Source organism: Zingiber officinale, chromosome 8A (genome assembly GCF_018446385.1).
Source record: "Zingiber officinale cultivar Zhangliang chromosome 8A, Zo_v1.1, whole genome shotgun sequence".
NCBI lineage: Eukaryota > Viridiplantae > Streptophyta > Magnoliopsida > Zingiberales > Zingiberaceae > Zingiber > Zingiber officinale.
In genome coordinates this window covers 11,266,229-11,283,285 of record NC_056000.1, presented here as the reverse complement: position 1 = coordinate 11,283,285, position 17,057 = coordinate 11,266,229, and the positions used below count along the sequence as shown (strand labels likewise).

The 17,057-nt window shown below is 39.5% G+C and overlaps 3 protein-coding genes and 1 long non-coding RNA gene across 6 annotated transcripts; all 4 read left to right on the top strand.

Moving 5' to 3' along the window:
• Positions 1–13: 13 nt before the first annotated feature.
• Positions 14–2,197, top strand: LOC122012427 (protein CHLOROPLAST IMPORT APPARATUS 2-like). Its single transcript, XM_042568957.1, has 3 exons — positions 14–1,267; positions 1,356–1,698; positions 1,984–2,197. Exons 1-2 carry the CDS (start codon positions 710–712, stop codon positions 1,614–1,616), a joined length of 819 nt encoding a protein of 272 aa, XP_042424891.1. The 5' UTR covers positions 14–709; the 3' UTR covers positions 1,617–1,698; positions 1,984–2,197.
• Positions 2,198–2,348: 151 nt separating this feature from the next.
• On the top strand, positions 2,349–2,763 carry LOC122012428. Its single transcript, XR_006120218.1, has 2 exons — positions 2,349–2,409; positions 2,546–2,763. It is a non-coding gene; the product is annotated as an uncharacterized LOC122012428 (long non-coding RNA).
• Positions 2,764–3,786: 1,023 nt separating this feature from the next.
• On the top strand, positions 3,787–8,209 carry LOC122012424 (eukaryotic initiation factor 4A-3). Its single transcript, XM_042568954.1, has 5 exons — positions 3,787–3,943; positions 5,565–5,635; positions 6,331–6,437; positions 6,538–6,968; positions 7,332–8,209. Exons 2-5 carry the CDS (start codon positions 5,568–5,570, stop codon positions 7,965–7,967), a joined length of 1,242 nt encoding a protein of 413 aa, XP_042424888.1. The 5' UTR covers positions 3,787–3,943; positions 5,565–5,567; the 3' UTR covers positions 7,968–8,209.
• A 3,828-nt stretch (positions 8,210–12,037) lies between these two features.
• LOC122012420 (putative inactive cadmium/zinc-transporting ATPase HMA3) lies at positions 12,038–16,919 on the top strand. Of its 3 annotated transcripts, none has more exons than XM_042568945.1 (12): positions 12,040–12,299; positions 12,451–12,652; positions 12,750–12,892; positions 13,020–13,262; positions 13,375–13,632; positions 13,774–13,871; positions 14,008–14,263; positions 14,335–14,472; positions 14,593–14,920; positions 15,014–15,216; positions 15,302–15,498; positions 15,576–16,919. In XM_042568945.1, the coding sequence occupies exons 4-12, from the start codon at positions 13,049–13,051 to the stop codon at positions 16,638–16,640; spliced, it is 2,757 nt and encodes a 918-aa protein (XP_042424879.1). In that variant the 5' UTR covers positions 12,040–12,299; positions 12,451–12,652; positions 12,750–12,892; positions 13,020–13,048; the 3' UTR covers positions 16,641–16,919. The 3 variants fall into 3 exon arrangements, with proteins under 3 accessions (XP_042424882.1, XP_042424879.1, XP_042424881.1); XM_042568947.1 differs by having other exon boundaries at positions 12,731–12,892; XM_042568948.1 differs by lacking the exon at positions 12,750–12,892 and having other exon boundaries at positions 12,038–12,299.
• The last annotated feature ends 138 nt before the right edge of the window (positions 16,920–17,057 follow it).

Here is a 17,057-nt window from a genome sequence, read left to right as displayed (position 1 = left end):
CAAGAGGAGATTGATACTCTCTTTAGGTTTGACGTAGACTTTTGAACCTTCATGATCCACTAAAGCTAAATTTAGAACAGAGTGATGCATTTGGATTAGCGTGCATTATTGGCATATTACCGATGCCATTAATTGGATTTAAAGTTAACCAACTAAAGATATGATGTGAGAGATATAGTATCATGACTTATTATTAGGATAGCCGCAACAAAACCATACACATAATTCTATCGATCTCGACGATCACCATTAAAGAGACGGGAAAGGTCTGCCGTGGTCCAATGATAGGGATTTTTGTCGCTTCCCTTCTTGCTTTGTTTCTTTCTATATCACCTTATTGAGTTGAGTTAATGGAATCCCTCCGGCCTCCGCCATTTCCAATGTCTTCAATCTCTTTTCTCAGGTCTCTGTTTCATGATTTCAGATCCTCTCTCCTTTTTTTTTTTGTTTTTGTTTTTCTTCTCTCGCCCTTTTGAGTTTTGATCCTCATTTATTTAATTGAGTTTGGGATGAATTCTCAAAGCAAAGGCGTAACCTTGATTTTCTATTCTTGACTTTGGGATGGTAATCCCCAGTTCTGTTTCGAAGCTCACGATCTAAGTTTGCGGATTTTATATTTTTTTTTTTTTGGGAAACTTTGCCTGATCTTCCTCCAAAAAGATTGGATTTTGCTGCAGCCGAATTGTTCGGGAGATAATTCCATTCTACCATGACGTCGTGCCTCTGCAGTGGCACTGGCGGTGGCGGCCGGAGCTGCGGCTTTGACATCGTCAAGTCGACGTCTTCATCGTGGAGTCACTCCTTGGAATCTTCGTCGTCCTCCTCCCCTTCTTCCGCCCTCTCTGAGTCGAGCAATTCGCCAACGCTCGCAATATCCATCAAGAGGGAGAGGACTCCTCGGAAGCGGCCCAACCAGACCTACAACGAGGCCACCGCCATCCTCTCCGCCACATACCCCGTCGTCTTCTCCGCCGGCAAGACCGCAAGGCCTTCCGTTTCCATCCCCACCAATCCATTCCACCCCTTCTCGGAACCCCCCGACCTCCTCCCTCCTCTGCCGATTCTCAACGACGCCGCATTCCTGATCCCAAACCCCAATCCACCGTCCCCAGCCGCTGCAACCCACTTCCATCTCAAGAGCAAGACTTACGCCACTGTTTCCAAGGACTCCGCCGAGAGCCCGGCGAGCGAAGTGTCTTGGGAGCCGAAATCGCCAGCGCACCCTATCGAGGAGGACTTTGATCCAGAGTCCATTCTCGAAGCAGAGGTGAAACAGGGCATTGATAGCATCATTGGAACCCTGGCCTTCAGCACTCCAATAAAGATTCCCTGATCCGTAGCTTCGTTGAACGCAGAATCCCCAGCAGTTTCGAGCTCGGCTTCGGATCCGAATGGGCGCTGAGGAAGAGGGACGAAGACGAGTGGTGGAGCTCGAAGGTGGTGCCGGTGTCGGATATAACACCAAATTACAAGCCTCATTCGTCTCCGGCAACGGTGGCGTCGCAGAAAAAGAACAAGAAGAAGGTGGAGAAGAAGGAAATCGATGTAATGGACTCAGAACAGGGGAAGTGGAAATCCGCTCAATCTGCTCTGCTGGGGCTCAAGCTGAACCATGAAGAAGTCCTCGGGCATTGGGCCGATCGCGGTTCGGTCTTCTCCGACCGGACCGGCTCGTCAAATTCGTCGGTGGACGCTACGGTGAGTATAAATAGATAGAAGTTATTATTATTAAAAAGTACTTTTATTTTAATTATGATAAAAATCATCTCATTTAAAAATATTAAAATAGTACTCTATCATATTTTTCACTCAAAAAATATTTTATTAATATATATTATAATAGTTGTCATCGACAATAATAATAGTTTTAATTTTAACTAAATAAAAATTATATTAAATTTTTGCTCTTATTATTATTATTATTATTATTATTATTATTATTATTATTATTATTATTATTATTGATATAATAGGAGTTTGTAGGTTCTGCCATCGGACATCTATCGTCCACCCGATCCGGCCGTGGGAAGCGACTCCGGAGAGGTCAGCGTTCAGCGTTGTAAAGGGAAGAGGATCAGCCACGTGTTCTCCAAAATACAACGAAGAAAGCCAACACGGACGAAGGCAAGTATCGTTCTCTTCGTCTCCGATTCAACATTTTACGAAATAGTGTTTTGTAAATTTTAGTATTTATTTTTCTTCTTGTTGCAAAAGGCGGATCCCGCCGCCCAGCGGCCCCCTCACCCCTGCCCCACGAGTATGAGAGGGAGTAAATCACGGTGAATACGGACCCGGCGATGACATGGCGGTCGAAGGTGTTTAGCACGGACAGATATTGATGTTATCGCAATTGCTGCCGCAGACCTTCGACCTCCCGACCCATGTTGCAAGAATACCATGTCATAACCGGTTGATCCCGCCCGTTTCTTCTTGATATTATTAAAAGTAGTATAGGAATTTTTAAAAAATAACATAAAATATGTTACAGATTAATTTACTCGTGACATCATTATTATTTTACCCTTCCATTATTATTTTTCCACAGGCAAACCAACCTTGATAAGGGGACATCTCTTCTCAATAAAAACACCCGAAGCAAAGGAATGAATTAGTTACAAAGTTTTGATTGGGGGAGACCGAAATTTAAAGTTTCTTCTACATAAACATTTCCTTTGCTTTCAATGTCCCGCGGATCTGATTCAATCTAATTTTGTTTGTTATTTTCTTCACTTATATATATATAAAAAATAATTGACTCATGTACATTGTGCTTTTCGAGTTAAAAAACTTCGACTCGCTTGTATTTATTCACGTCGCGTATTATATATTTTCCATGCAATTTAGTAATTTATATGCTAAATACAAAAGCAGATTATTGATACATCCTCAGAAACAAAATTCTACTCTGATAATTTCAAGCTAAAAAAATAAGATTTTAAATCGAAAATTAAAAATTAAAAAAAAAGATCGAGACTCACAGCAATATGAAGCAATTTTATTATGTTTTAATCAAAACCTGTCAATTTTTTTTAGTCGAGACCGGGTATTTAAATTATATCAAGTAATTTTGAAAAGGATTGATCCATCGAAATTTAACCGACCATTAAAATAAATCGAAAAGTACTTATAACAGATGATTATGTCAACTATATATTAATAAAATTTATTTGTTAATTTGTCAAACTGAGATTAGGTCCTAAATGCGTCCGCTGTATTATTGTCTTGAGAGGAAAAAAAACTGTTAATTCAGCCTGATAAAATGATGAACTGATAACACCAAACTCGGCTAGATCACTCCGGTGTCACTGAAGCTTCTATCAATTGTCAGGATAAATTGGGAAGTGTTCACAATGTACTATCCAAAAGTTCAATATCTCATGATTACTAATTTCATTTGGAGAAGAATTTGACGAGAAAAAAAAAATGGAACCATTGCATTTACAGCCCCCTATCAGTCGATCATACAGTCATCATAGATGAAGTAAATCAAAAGTACAACAACTAGACGCACAGCGAGGCTTTAGGAAACCGGTGAATCCTTATGAAAAAATATGGAACTGTCATCGTAGTGGAGATAAATCAAGAGCACAGTAACCAATTGTGCAGCGGAGCCTTGGACAAATAGTGAAGTCTCACCCGAAATAGATAAATCAAGAGCACAGCGGAGCCTTAGACAAATAGTGAAGTCTCACCCGAAAAGAGCACATTCCGATCTAACCCTTCCTTTAACGTTGTTCTGGCCCGGCCCAATCAAGATGAAACCTAAGTAATAACTCTTCCGGACGCTTCGATTTCTTTTCTCTTTCTCGATTTCGAGATCTGTCGTGAAGACGTGAAGTCGCTGTGCTCCCGCCATTGTTAAATCCCAGATCGATCTTGTGCTCGCCTGCCAGACGGACCTCCCCTCGATTTCTTCTCTTGTTTTGCTGCATCTAGTGATCAGGTAGATTGGATATCTCTCTTCATGCTTCATCTATTTTCTATGGTATCGATTGCTTTTTTTTTTTTTCAACTTCACATGTAACTATGAACTGTGGAGGCCTATCTCTCTCTCTTTTTTTCCTTTCGATTTTGATAATATGTGATTTGTTAGAAGATTTAGATCTTCAGAGCTTGCTTAAAGGTAGTGTTTTTTTTTTCTTTGTGCGTTTTTCACTGGATCGATTTGCTACTGGAGGGCGAGGGTTTCTCTTGTGTTAGCACGGTATCAACTGTGCGAGTTGTCCATCTGTTAGGAGTTCATCTTTTTTTATGAATACTTTTATCTTTGTTAGTATGGTAGCGTATGCGGATAAGTTGTTATGGGAAGACATCTTATAATTTCTAGGTGCAAGTTTGGGGTTTTGGTGAATTTAATCATTGTGCGCTGGTAGTTCTTTTTTTTCGTCGATTATTTTTTATAGCAAGATAGAGTATGCCTATAAGTTGTCATATGGCGATGTTGCCGATACTTGATGAAACTTTTGGTTTTCCGACCATGTCACTCACCCCAGTTGTTTGAGATACATGGCTTGTAGTTTTTGCGACTAAATTATTTATTCTTCAGATTTGAGCTTGATTAATTATGAAGCTATGGATTCTACCCTCGATGGTTGTTACCAAAAAGTAATATTTTTTTTGTATATGCATTAGATAAACAATTCATATGCAATTATGTGTTGTTGTATAAGGTACAATTTAATGATTTTATTGCTCTTTATATGAGCACTCTTGCTTAGGTTGCTTTCTGCACTAAATGCACTTTGGCTCTAGATATATATAAGTGGATTGTAGTGCACTTCAGGGTTTTGGTCTTTTATTATAGCTCTTTATATTAAGCCCAAGTTATCAGTATTTTAATTATCTTGGCTTGTGAACCTCTTTATCTGTCCGCAATATCTCTCACTTAAGGTTTCTAGTTCTTGTCAATTCTTGTAATCTAACTCATAACTCACAATCATCCCTCATGCAACATGTGAGGCTTAATGATGGCTTCGTCATCACATAGGAAATCCTTTCCAAACATATTATAAAAATACATAGATCCACCTTGATTCCAATTGTCCCAATCAAGCCAATGGTAATACCTATTAATTTTTTAGTTCCAGTCACCAATATTAAATATTTAAGCCCAAATTGATAGTGGTTTACTTGTCTAGAATCTAAATCTACAATATGTATGTAAAACCAAAGTCTGTAAGGATACTACCAACTGGCAATACATACTGATGTTATTGAGCAGTGAGACAAACGACCCTCAATGGCAAGGTTGATATTACTCCCAATATGCTCATAATTGAAAAATATAAAACATGAATCATTCCCTTCATCTTTGTATAGTATTCATATATATTGAACTATAATTAATATAAAAAAATATAGTAGTTTTTCAGATATATATTTTCTCAAGATTTAAGGTAGGTGGTAGCCTTTTGTAGTATTTTCTTTGAACTTGTCAAAAATTCTCTTATTGAGTCTATTGGTTTTTTGTTTCTTATATTCCAAATATTTGATAAATCCAGGGTTAACATTATCCATTCTTTTCCTTTCTGGTTTAATTTTTAAAAAATCAAATGACTCTGCAGACAATGGCCGGATTGGCACCCGAAGGATCACAGTTTGATGCTCGTCAATATGATGCAAAAATGAGTGAGCTGTAATGCATCTTACATTTTGTTTGCTATTGTATCACTTATAGTTCATTTGGTTTGTGGAATAGAAAAGACAAGGAATAGTATAGCAATTCGAAGGGAATATAATTGATAAGGAATATGTAAGGAAATAAGTGTTCCTTTGTTTTAATATAATAAGGAATAATTTGCAGAATGGGCCTTCCATACTTTCCTTTCCGTCTACCTGGACTGTTCTGCTCGATCTGTTCATCTGAACTGTTCAACCTGTGTGAACCACTCTGACGACCTTGCCCATTTAGCCCATCTGGCTTGTTGGCTTGCCTTGCTCACCTGAATCGTTTAGCCTGACCTGCTCAACTAACTCATCTGGACCAATCAGACCCACCAACCTAGTTGGTCGAGATTGAAGTAATCGAATGTGTTATAAGAAGTGTGAAATAATTAGTGAAGAGATATAAAATAACTATTTTATGGGAATAGACATCCATAGTCATTTTTGTTACCAAACATAGGAACAGTTATTCTATGAGAATTCATAGGGAATGAATAGTTATAGTTATTCTTATGAATTAAATGTGCTTTTACATAGTGACAAAAGTTTCGAATTCAATGTTAGTTTTCCAGGAAATGACACTCAGTGTGTCTGTCTTTTCTTTGGCAATAATATCATAACTGTCTTGTTCTATTTATTTTTTTAAAATTTCTGTCATTGATACAGGCTCAATGCTGATGGGCAGGAGTTCTTCACATCATATGATGAGGTTTATGAAAGCTTCGATGATATGGGACTTCAGGAGAATCTTCTTAGAGGCATATATGCCTACGGTAAGCTAATGCAAAAGCACTTTCAAATTATTCACTTATTTTGCAGAAGTTTAATGACGCAAATAACTTTAGGCTGGACATTTATCAATTCTGTTTATAGGTTTTGAAAAGCCCTCTGCAATTCAGCAAAGAGGAATTGTTCCCTTTTGCAAGGGATTGGATGTTATCCAGCAAGCACAATCAGGAACAGGGAAAACTGCAACCTTCTGTTCTGGAATTTTACAGCAGCTTGACTATGGACTGGTTCAATGCCAAGCCTTGGTTCTTGCTCCAACTAGGGAATTGGCTCAACAAATTGAAAAGGTCATGCGAGCACTTGGTGATTATCTAGGTGTCAAAGTTCATGCTTGTGTTGGAGGAACAAGTGTTCGTGAGGATCAGCGTATTCTCTCAAGTGGGGTCCATGTTGTGGTTGGTACTCCAGGTCGTGTCTTTGATATGTTGAGGCGGCAGTCTCTTCGCCCAGATTATATCAAAATGTTCGTCTTGGATGAGGCTGATGAAATGCTTTCACGGGGCTTCAAGGATCAGGTCTCCTCGATATGTTTTTTTCTGCATGCATTTCCCCTTCCCATGAATGTTTCATTGCATGGATACTTCAAAATTGAATACTAGTAACCTTTTGTTTTCACAGTTGGCAATCCATCTTGCTTTTCAGTATAAACATAAAACTAGGATAATTTATCATTGCTATTTATATATCCTAGCAAAAAAATTAGTTGTCTTTTTTACTCGTCACTTTTGGTTCTTTGGTGTTTTTATTAATTTGTTGTCTGTACTTTGACAGTAGAATATTCAATTATTTTGCTATACGATGTAGAAACATTAAATTAAATGTTTTTTATTTATTTGTTTGCTTAAAGTCGATGATATGCATTTTTATTTTCTGTTCAGATATACGATATCTTCCAGCTACTTCCCTCGAAAATCCAGGTTGGGGTCTTTTCAGCCACAATGCCACCTGAGGCCCTTGAAATTACTAGGAAGTTCATGAATCAACCTGTCAGAATTCTTGTGAAGCGGGATGAACTTACCCTGGAGGGTATTAAGCAGTTCTATGTGAATGTTGAGAAGGAAGATTGGAAACTCGATACCCTTTGTGACCTTTATGAGACATTGGCCATCACTCAGAGTGTCATCTTTGTTAACACTCGACGCAAGGTGGACTGGCTGACCGACAAGATGAGGAGCAGGGATCATACTGTCTCGGCCACTCATGGTGACATGGACCAAAACACAAGGGACATTATCATGCGTGAATTCCGTTCCGGTTCATCTAGAGTACTCATCACAACCGACCTTCTTGCCCGTGGTATTGATGTCCAGCAAGTCTCACTGGTCATAAACTATGACCTACCGACTCAGCCAGAGAACTATCTCCACAGAATTGGGCGAAGTGGACGGTTTGGAAGAAAGGGTGTTGCCATAAACTTTGTTACCCTTGACGATGAGAGGATGCTGTTTGATATCCAGAAGTTCTATAACGTGGTGATTGAGGAGCTGCCTTCCAATGTTGCTGACCTGATCTGATCTAAGGAATTCCCATTCGTCGAGAGGATGTTGTTTGACATGCAGAAGTTCCAAACGTTGCTGATCTGATCTGCTGCCTGTGTTATTTGGTATCATTTATGCACTTGTATGTCTGTTTCCCTTCTAGTCTTTGTTAAAGTTTTTTTCCTTCTTTTTTGCCCTTTTCTCAGCGGTAAGAGTTTTTGTTGTAATTTTGAATAACTTATATATCGACATATTTAATTCTGGGTTGAATAGTGAAATACGATGGTTATATATATATATAGAGAGAAATCTTCTGCTGCGGTGTCTTATGTGTGGTTTTATTGCGGTCCTTGCCTGATCGGTCACCAGTTCGATCAGGGAACCTCCTGATCGATCTCTGGACCGATCTGGGAACCTCCTGATCGGTCAACCGCACATAAGACACCGCAGCAGAAGAGTTATATATATATATATATATATATATATATATATATATATATATGATCTGGTGATAAGGTAGGGTCTGGTCGGCAGGAGGTTAAAGTGATCAACGTCTTGAGTAGGTGTTCGAGCGGGCGAATTACCTTCCCGATCGGCAGGAGTAATAGCCGGTTCGACACTTCGACAACTTGGTCGAACATCGGGCTTTTGACTCTCATAAAGCTCGAAGGAGGGGCGACGGTCGAGCGGTCAATTCACTCAGCTAAGCAGTGGACGCAATCTCGACCTGGCAGGTAGGGTGGAATCGAGTAGCAGGTCATTGATCGAAAGGATACTCGGCAAGTTGGCCAAGCGACTCTCCCACTCGGCCTAGTAGTAGACAAGAGGAGTAGGTGGCGATATCTTCCTAAGGGTCAGTGTCATCGACAGGTTACATGGTCGAGCAGAGAATCGTACGGTGGAAGCTTTCACTGTCACGTCAGGGATATGCAGGAGCTGTTCGAGTATGGTGTCAGACATGTTTTTCTGACATGTCTTTTCCAGGTATGTTTTGAGAAGCGCGTACACCTTGGGAAGCGTGCACACACCCCCCTTGGTAGTCCTATATAAGAATCCCAAAGTTTCGACGGAGGTATGTGATTCACTACTGTAGCTACAGTTACGTTGCTCCTTTTTCTATTTCATTCTTCGTTCGCTTACTATCGGTGATTGATTTGAGTGTCGGAGGACCATCGTCGGGGAATCCCTTCCTGGCTCAGGCACTAATGATTTGTGGTTACAGGCTCCGCTCGTTGGAGGTCCAGATCTTCTCCATTCAACATCCAATCAACGTGAGCGTTATTATCTCAGTGTCGATCGACTCATTCTCGAACGGATGAATATATATTTTTGATACTATACATTTGCCCAGATTATTCAAACTGTAAGTCAAATAATGCAAGTTAAACAAATGGCCATTGAATACCTAAAAACTTCGAAATATGAAGGCCATTAGGATTTCATTTTGGTTGAATGTTTTTTCAACTTAAAAAAACGATTTTAAACAGCTACCTAGATAGGAAGCTAAAAAAAAATTCATGCAAGCTTAAACAATAGCCTAGAAGAATCAATTAAATAACACGAACATGACGCAATATATATTTGTGAAACGATTCCTATAACTTTAATAAATAGATTTCATGTGGCTTTAAACAATAGAAAACTCCATCGAATTAATTAAATCAATGCGTGTCAGGTATTAGAATTAAAAATAAATAAATCATGTGACCTTAAATAATAATATTATCAATCTTCCATCTTCATATAATAATTTAGAATGTGGACCGGAAAAGATATGCAAGTCAAGAAATGTGAAACAACTGCAAGCTATTGCTATTGTTGGATAAGAAAAAAAAAGTGAAAAGAAGGGAAAAAAAAATCTTAGATTTTATTTTGAAAATTTCTCATGAAAATGATCATATATTCCATTATCTTGTCAAAGATCTAATGTTAATTTTGAAAAGGTTGATCCACTTCAACCATACCTCAATGGTTTAGTGAGAAAGTGGCTTAAGAATATGCTAACCATAAATATTTTTTTTTCAAATGACCTTTAGATCTAATGTTTATAAATATATCTGCCTATCATTCTATGAATGTGTGTTTTAGAGTCCTGCTTTAAATTATTACTCATTTTGATTTGTGTTGCAAACATATTAGCGCATAATTTAAGATGTGATTTGATTCCACTTGTTGGAGATAACGTTGTCTACTACAATCAATTGTTAATTAGGGATATGGAGGATCCACTTCTCCTTGAAATGCCATTCCTTGGGACCGCAACAAAAATAATGCTTCATATTAGTATTTAAAATTGAATCTTACTATAATAAAAAGTAATAATTGTCCAATTGGTCAGGCCAATAAGGATTGCTTGATCACTACATAGAGTGTTTTGATTTACGAGCAATTTTCCTTCTTCCTTGATGCATGCCACTTTTATGCTTCTGAGTTCAGACACACTCAGCTTCCAAACGATGCAATCAAAAAATTGAGTAGCCAACATGCTTTTTTATTTATTCGAATTCTATCATATCAAATAAAGAATAACATCCTGACCAAAGAAGAACACTAAAGATCGTATTACGAAGAAAATAGATGAAACTTCTGTCGTGTACTCGCGTTGGTAAAATCTTTCCAAGCGAATTCATGATTGATCCACCGCTGACTCAATGATCGATCAGTCAATGCAGCCGCAGTCAGCATCCACCTCGAGATATTGCTTCGTTCTTGTTGGAGTAAAAAGAGAGAGAGTAAAGTGTCTTTTTCTATTACAAAATAAGAATAAAGAACTTCGTTATGAAAAGTTATGGAGGGGCTTTTATCCTCTTACAAACTGATACGGTAGATATATAGATGGCTTATACGTAAGATTAGAAAATCAATCTTGTGATTAATGTAGCAGTCGAAGTCTAAAATAGCATTGAGCAAATCACCGATCGGGGCATAGACCATCATCCAATCAGATTTCTATTTTACGGGGCTATGCCCTTTCACTGGGTTCCCAATTGGATTTACTACTCTCGGGGCTCTGCTCCCTTGCTCCCCTGCTTTCTCCCGATCGACTCACAAGATCATCGGGCTATGCTCCCTTGTATCCTTCCGTTTGGCTCCCGATCAGATTTCCACCTTACAACACTCTACTCTCCTCTATCCTTCTGCTTGTTCCTGATTGGATTTCCTATTCTCACGGCTCTACTCCCTTATATTCTTCTACTTGGTTCTCAATCCCCGGGATTATGCTTCCCTTCCTCTTCCCTTAACTCTGTATTAGATGAATATACATATAAGTAAATACATCAGCTCATGATTAGAGATTGAACCATTTTTTTAACTAATTCATTATACCATTATTTAGGTCAGACTTAGAAAGTCCAATGGATCTTTCAACGCAGGAGCTCATTTCACAATTAATGTTGCGCATGAGATTGTTAGACACATGAGATTATATTTTTGTACAAAATATGGGATACCAATAACGTATGAGTGATGAAACTTCATATTACAACAGAGATATACGAATTTAACATATCTCTTACGTTGATATAACATTTAATTAATATGGGGATTATAAGTTATAAAAAGGTCTGGTCCCCGCAAATACAAGTACGTCTTTTGCTTCACGTACATCTTACAGTCTTTTGTTACTATCCATCTTCTACATTTTCTCCACCCCACTAAGCGTCCAAATTCCACCTTACTTGCTTGCTAATGCTCCTTTCTCTTCCACCTTGTGATTTTACCGATGATCTCCTTCGAGGTTTTTCTCCTTTGGGATTCTCTTACGGTCAATTTCAAAACCATCACGCCGATGACTCTCCCTTCTTCTCCTTTGAGGTCATCTTGCGATTAATTTTAAAGTCATCTCGTCCATGATCTAGCTTTCACCGATTTCAAACGGATCACAAACCTTTTCATTCCTCTGCGCTCTCAGCATAATACATCGTTTTAGTGTGCACAAAAATCATAACGGATCTTCTAAGTGGCTGTTGATATGAGACAGAGTTCTAAGATAAAAACAAAAAATGCGTTGTAGACATGACAAATGTAAGAATAGGTTGATTACATTCCTTACAGAAAGAAAATTTATGATTTCTTATAAAAATAGCCAGCCTTTTATGAATCCAATGAGATAGAGCCATAAACAAAGGACAAATGCCCCATTAAAAGGTCGTGCCGTAGTGGCATCTACTAGGAGCTCACTGAGGACAAGACTAGATTTATGGTCTCAGTCCTTCAAAAAATTATGTTCATCTTGTTTTTTATGCACATTTGTTTGGGTTTGGCTGCCCACTATGAACTTTGCTTGCTTTACTTAAACCCTCTTGCTTCTCTATTGTATTCACCATCAACCAGAGCCAACTCCTTCCATGTTCTGTTTTTTTCTTGGTAAGTATTCACTTTAGTTTTCTCTTGATTTATGCATTTTACTTAATTTTTTCTCACGTGCATTGTTTTTCCCCCTTTCTTTAAAACAACCTTGAACGAACAACGATCTATATATATATATATGATAATTTTTTCTATGCTTTTGATGCAGTATTTGACCTTCTATCTGTGAAACTCCATATAAATCAAACGACACCGCTCATGGCAGAGAAGCTAAATGTGCTTGTGCCACATATGTGAATGGAGAGAAAATAAGTGGCCAAATGGGTTGCTAAAACCAAGACGGAGAGCAATAAGTGTAGGACGCCCCTCAAAGTTGATGCCAGTAGCTTTTCTTGGCCATCTACTTTCAGGTAATTTATCAGAAAGAGCCTGCACTTGTAACTTTAGAGGGCTTTTCCTTGCGGATGTTCTCAAAATTTGAAAAACAGTTTCAATTTTGTTCTTCAGATTCTATTTCCTTCAAAACAAGAATAAGAACAAGAACAGAATTTAAGTTGTTGCAATCTGACGGGCATTGTGCCAAAAGTGAGAGTTCGGAAAGATAAACTAGACACTGAAAACAGAGGCCTGCAGATTCAAGACAATACAAGGTAGATTTAAGTGAGAGAAAGAAGAGAATTATATTATTTACTTCTGTTTTTTTTTTCATCTTGTTTCTTAGGTTCGATTCTCACTTGAAACAAATTTGATCAAAATTTAAATGGTGTGTGCATTCAGCAACTGTTGTGTGATTAGCAAAGGAAAAGATGGGTGAAGAACAAGGCAAAGACAAGAAAGCCAAGGAAGCAAAGTACCACAAGAGCTACTTCGACGTGTTAGGCATCTGCTGCACATCCGAAGTCCCCTTAATTGAGAAGATTTTGAAGCCTCTTAATGGAGTCAATAAGGTTTCCGTGGTTGTTCCAACCAAGACGGTGATTGTGGTACATGACAGCAACCTCATCTCGCAGCAGGACATACGTGAGTCGATCTGAACATATTAGAAAAAGGATTTCCTTTAACTTCGTCTGTACTCGAAAATACAACTAAACGCTTTCATTTTCAATCTGATGAGGTTTGCTGTTTTCATCAGTTAAGGCTCTGAACCAGGCAAGACTCGAAGCTACAATTCGCACACATGGATCTGCAAGCGTTCCCAAGAAATGGCCAAGTCCATACATTTTGGCTTGTGGAGTGCTGCTACTTGTCTCGCTCTTCAAGCACTTCTTCCATCCTCTTAAATGGTTTGCTATAGCAGCTGTTTCAGTCGGCATTGTGCCGATTATTTTGAGAGGCGTCGCAGCAATTCGACGGCTTACGCTGGACATCAACATCCTTCTGCTCATTGCAGGTATTACTGTCCTTGCAAACACAGAGAAATTTTGATAGTTCCCCACTTTGATCAAGCATCTCTTTCTCACAAAACCTTCGCATTCAAGGTGATCTGTCTCATAAATGCTATTTAATGTCCCAAGCTGATACCTTTGAACAGTTGCTGGGGCCATTGCGCTCGGGGACTATTCAGAAGCAGCCTTCGTTGTATTCTTGTTCACAGTTGCTGAATGGTTGGAAACAAGGGCCAGCCACAAGGTTAGTATGAGTACTCTGTAACAGACCTAGGGCCCTTAGTCTGTAACAGAGTTCTTTTACCCGGTTGATGCAATTTCTTCAGTCTCAGTGCAGCTGGTTTTAAGAGCTGAACTGAGCTAGATGTTATAACCTGCAGGCTACTGCTGGGATGTCATCACTGATGAGCATGACTCCTCAGAAAGCTGTTCTAGCTGAAACAGGTCGAGCTGTGGGCGTCGACGATGTCAAAATCAATACCATCATTGCTGTCAAAGCTGGAGAAGTAATCCCAATAGACGGAATTGTAGTTGATGGACAGTCTGAAGTTGACGAGAAAAGCCTCACCGGAGAGTCCTTCCCAGTAGCCAAGCAAGCCAACTCCCCGGTCTGGGCTGGAACACTCAACCTAGATGGTAACATGTTCCCACAAGTTCGAAACTGAAGAGTGTAAGACTTCATTAGCGATCTCTAACTAGCTTTGCAGGTTATATCAGTGTCCGAACGACCGCTCTTGCTGAGAATTCCGCCGTTGCTAGAATGACAAGATTGGTCGAAGACGCACAAAACAGCAGATCAAGCACACAGAGGCTGATAGATTCTTGCACAAAGTATTACACACCGGGTCTGTAGGCCTTGTTCTTTTCCCAATTCATGTTATCTTTCTTTGATCTTCTAAATGAAGATCAGTTTGTGTTACGAAGCATCAAAGGCTCCTTCCTCATCTCAACCTATCTTTTCACAGCCGTGGTGATAGCAGCTGCAGTAATCTCAATTACGCCTCTGATAACGAAGGTTAAACATCCCAGAAGCTGGTTTCAATTGGCACTGGTCCTTCTTGTGAGCGCATGCCCGTGCGCACTCGTGCTATCAACACCTGTGGCAACTTTTTGTGCACTCCTGAAAGCTGCAAGAGTAGGGCTTCTCATAAAAGGTGGAGATGTTCTTGAATCCCTCGCCAAAATAAAAGTCGTGGCATTTGACAAGACTGGAACCATAACAAGAGGAGAGTTCACCATTGTGGAATTCCAATCCACAAGCAGCAAGGTCACCCAGGATACACTTCTTTACTGGTACGTACAAGTAGAATGTGATTTCCACTTGACATTGGAGATGGAAGTATGTGCAGGAAGTTTGGAAATTGAATAGATGTTACTTTGTTTCAGGGTTTCAAGTATTGAGAGTAAATCTAGCCATCCAATGGCTGCTGCATTTGTTGAACATGCTAGGTCACGTTCCATTGAACCAGAACCAGAATATGTAAAAGAATTCTGCATCTACTCTGGAGAAGGAATATATGGAGAAATGCAGGGAAGAAACATTTATATAGGAAACCAAAGAATAGCAGCAAGGGCTTCATCTGAGACAGGTACTTTGAGAACATTAGCTATCAAGTGATTATTTAATGCAAAATTTAGTCATGTTGCATTTACATCTCGTTTTAATGATCTCAGTTTCGAGCTCGGAGAGACATGAAGGAGTCACCTTTGGATATGTGTTCTTGGACATGATTCAAATTGGAAGATATGCCCTCTCTGATACATGCAGAGCAGGGGCTGCAGAAGCTATCAAGGAGTTGAAATCACTAGGCATAAAAACAGTGATGCTTACAGGAGACAGTAAAGAAGCAGCGATGCATGCACAAAGCCAGGTACTTCAAACTGTTTTCTTTAATTTGGAAAAAAATTAAACGACAGAAATCAAACTGTTTGCCTGTTTAACATATAGCTAAACCAAGGCATAGAAGAAGTGCACGCAGAGCTTCTACCCGAAGACAAAGTTAAACTGATAGGTGACCTCGAGTCGAGGGAAGGCTACACGGCCATGGTTGGCGATGGAATGAATGATGCACCAGCTTTAGCTCTGGCAAGCGTAGGAATCTCAATGGGGATATCAGGTTCAGCAGTTGCCATGGAGACAAGCCACATCACTCTCATGTCAAATGACATAGGTAAGATTGCCAAGGCAATTAGGTTGGCAAGGAAAACACGTTACACGGTCATCACAAACATAGTCTTCTCCATCGTCACTAAGATTGCCATTCTAGCACTTGCATTTGCCGGGCACCCACTGCTATGGGCTGCTGTCCTTGCCGACGTTGGCACTTGTCTGCTGGTGATCTTAAACAGCATGACGCTGCTGCAATCAAAAACTTCTTCCGGGAAAAAATGCTGCGGCTCGTCCCACAAGCCAAAAAGTGCATGTGGATCATCAAGCACTTGTGCCCAGTCCGGTTGCCATGACCACAGGAAGGCTAATGATGAAACATGCGACCAAGATCATCATGCAGAATCACCATGCCGTTCCCGCTGTGGCCATGCACGAGGTGTAAACGAAGAAATTATGCACGACACTTGCATGGACCAGAGTCGTCAAGCAGAATCACCATGTCATTCCCGTTCTCACTGTGGCCATGCACAAGGTTCAGAGGAGCAAAGTGTGCACGATCATTGCCACTCTCATTGTGGCCAAACAATGTATTTAAAGGCAATTAGTACTCCAACACAAGAACACTCGGTATCAATTGCTGATGATGCATGCCAGAAACATGGTTGTGAGCAGGACACAAGCCTGGCCTGCATAAACGAAACCAGTCAAAAGAATGCTGGGTGTTGTGGCAGCGACGCAAATAAGTGTGGCAAGGAAGAGGGTTGCTCATCTTCACAGGGAATAATAACAGGGAGAAGAGAAACTGGTGGATGCTGCAGGAGCTACAGAAAGGCCTGTACTGGAAAGAAAGATAGCTGTTGTGCAAGTGAAAGAATACAACTACCTGAAATCATAACAGAGTAGAAGATCACGAGTAGTCTATCTATATTAGGATGAAAAAGATCACTTTGAAATGGAGCCATCCAACTAAGGAGCTTTTATTCTCCTTGTCGAATAAGATCAGGAGTATGATATTGAATTTGGAATGGGATTCCTTGGGTAGTCCTTTTTTAATCATACAGTTTTAGAGCTCAAGATGATCATTCAACCAACCTAATATTGCAAATTGTAAGCTTCTTAATTAGTCTCCTCGTGATGTATTTCAGAATTGCAAACATACAGATATATAAATCTACTTTGCTACGTGATATTGTTGGATGATTCTTCTGTCCAAGATGCAAACTATAATTTTCATGGAGAGACGATAGTGATATTTGGGACATAAATACTCTAAATTCATCTTTTCTAAATTTTTATGCTAATTTATCAAATAAAAAAACT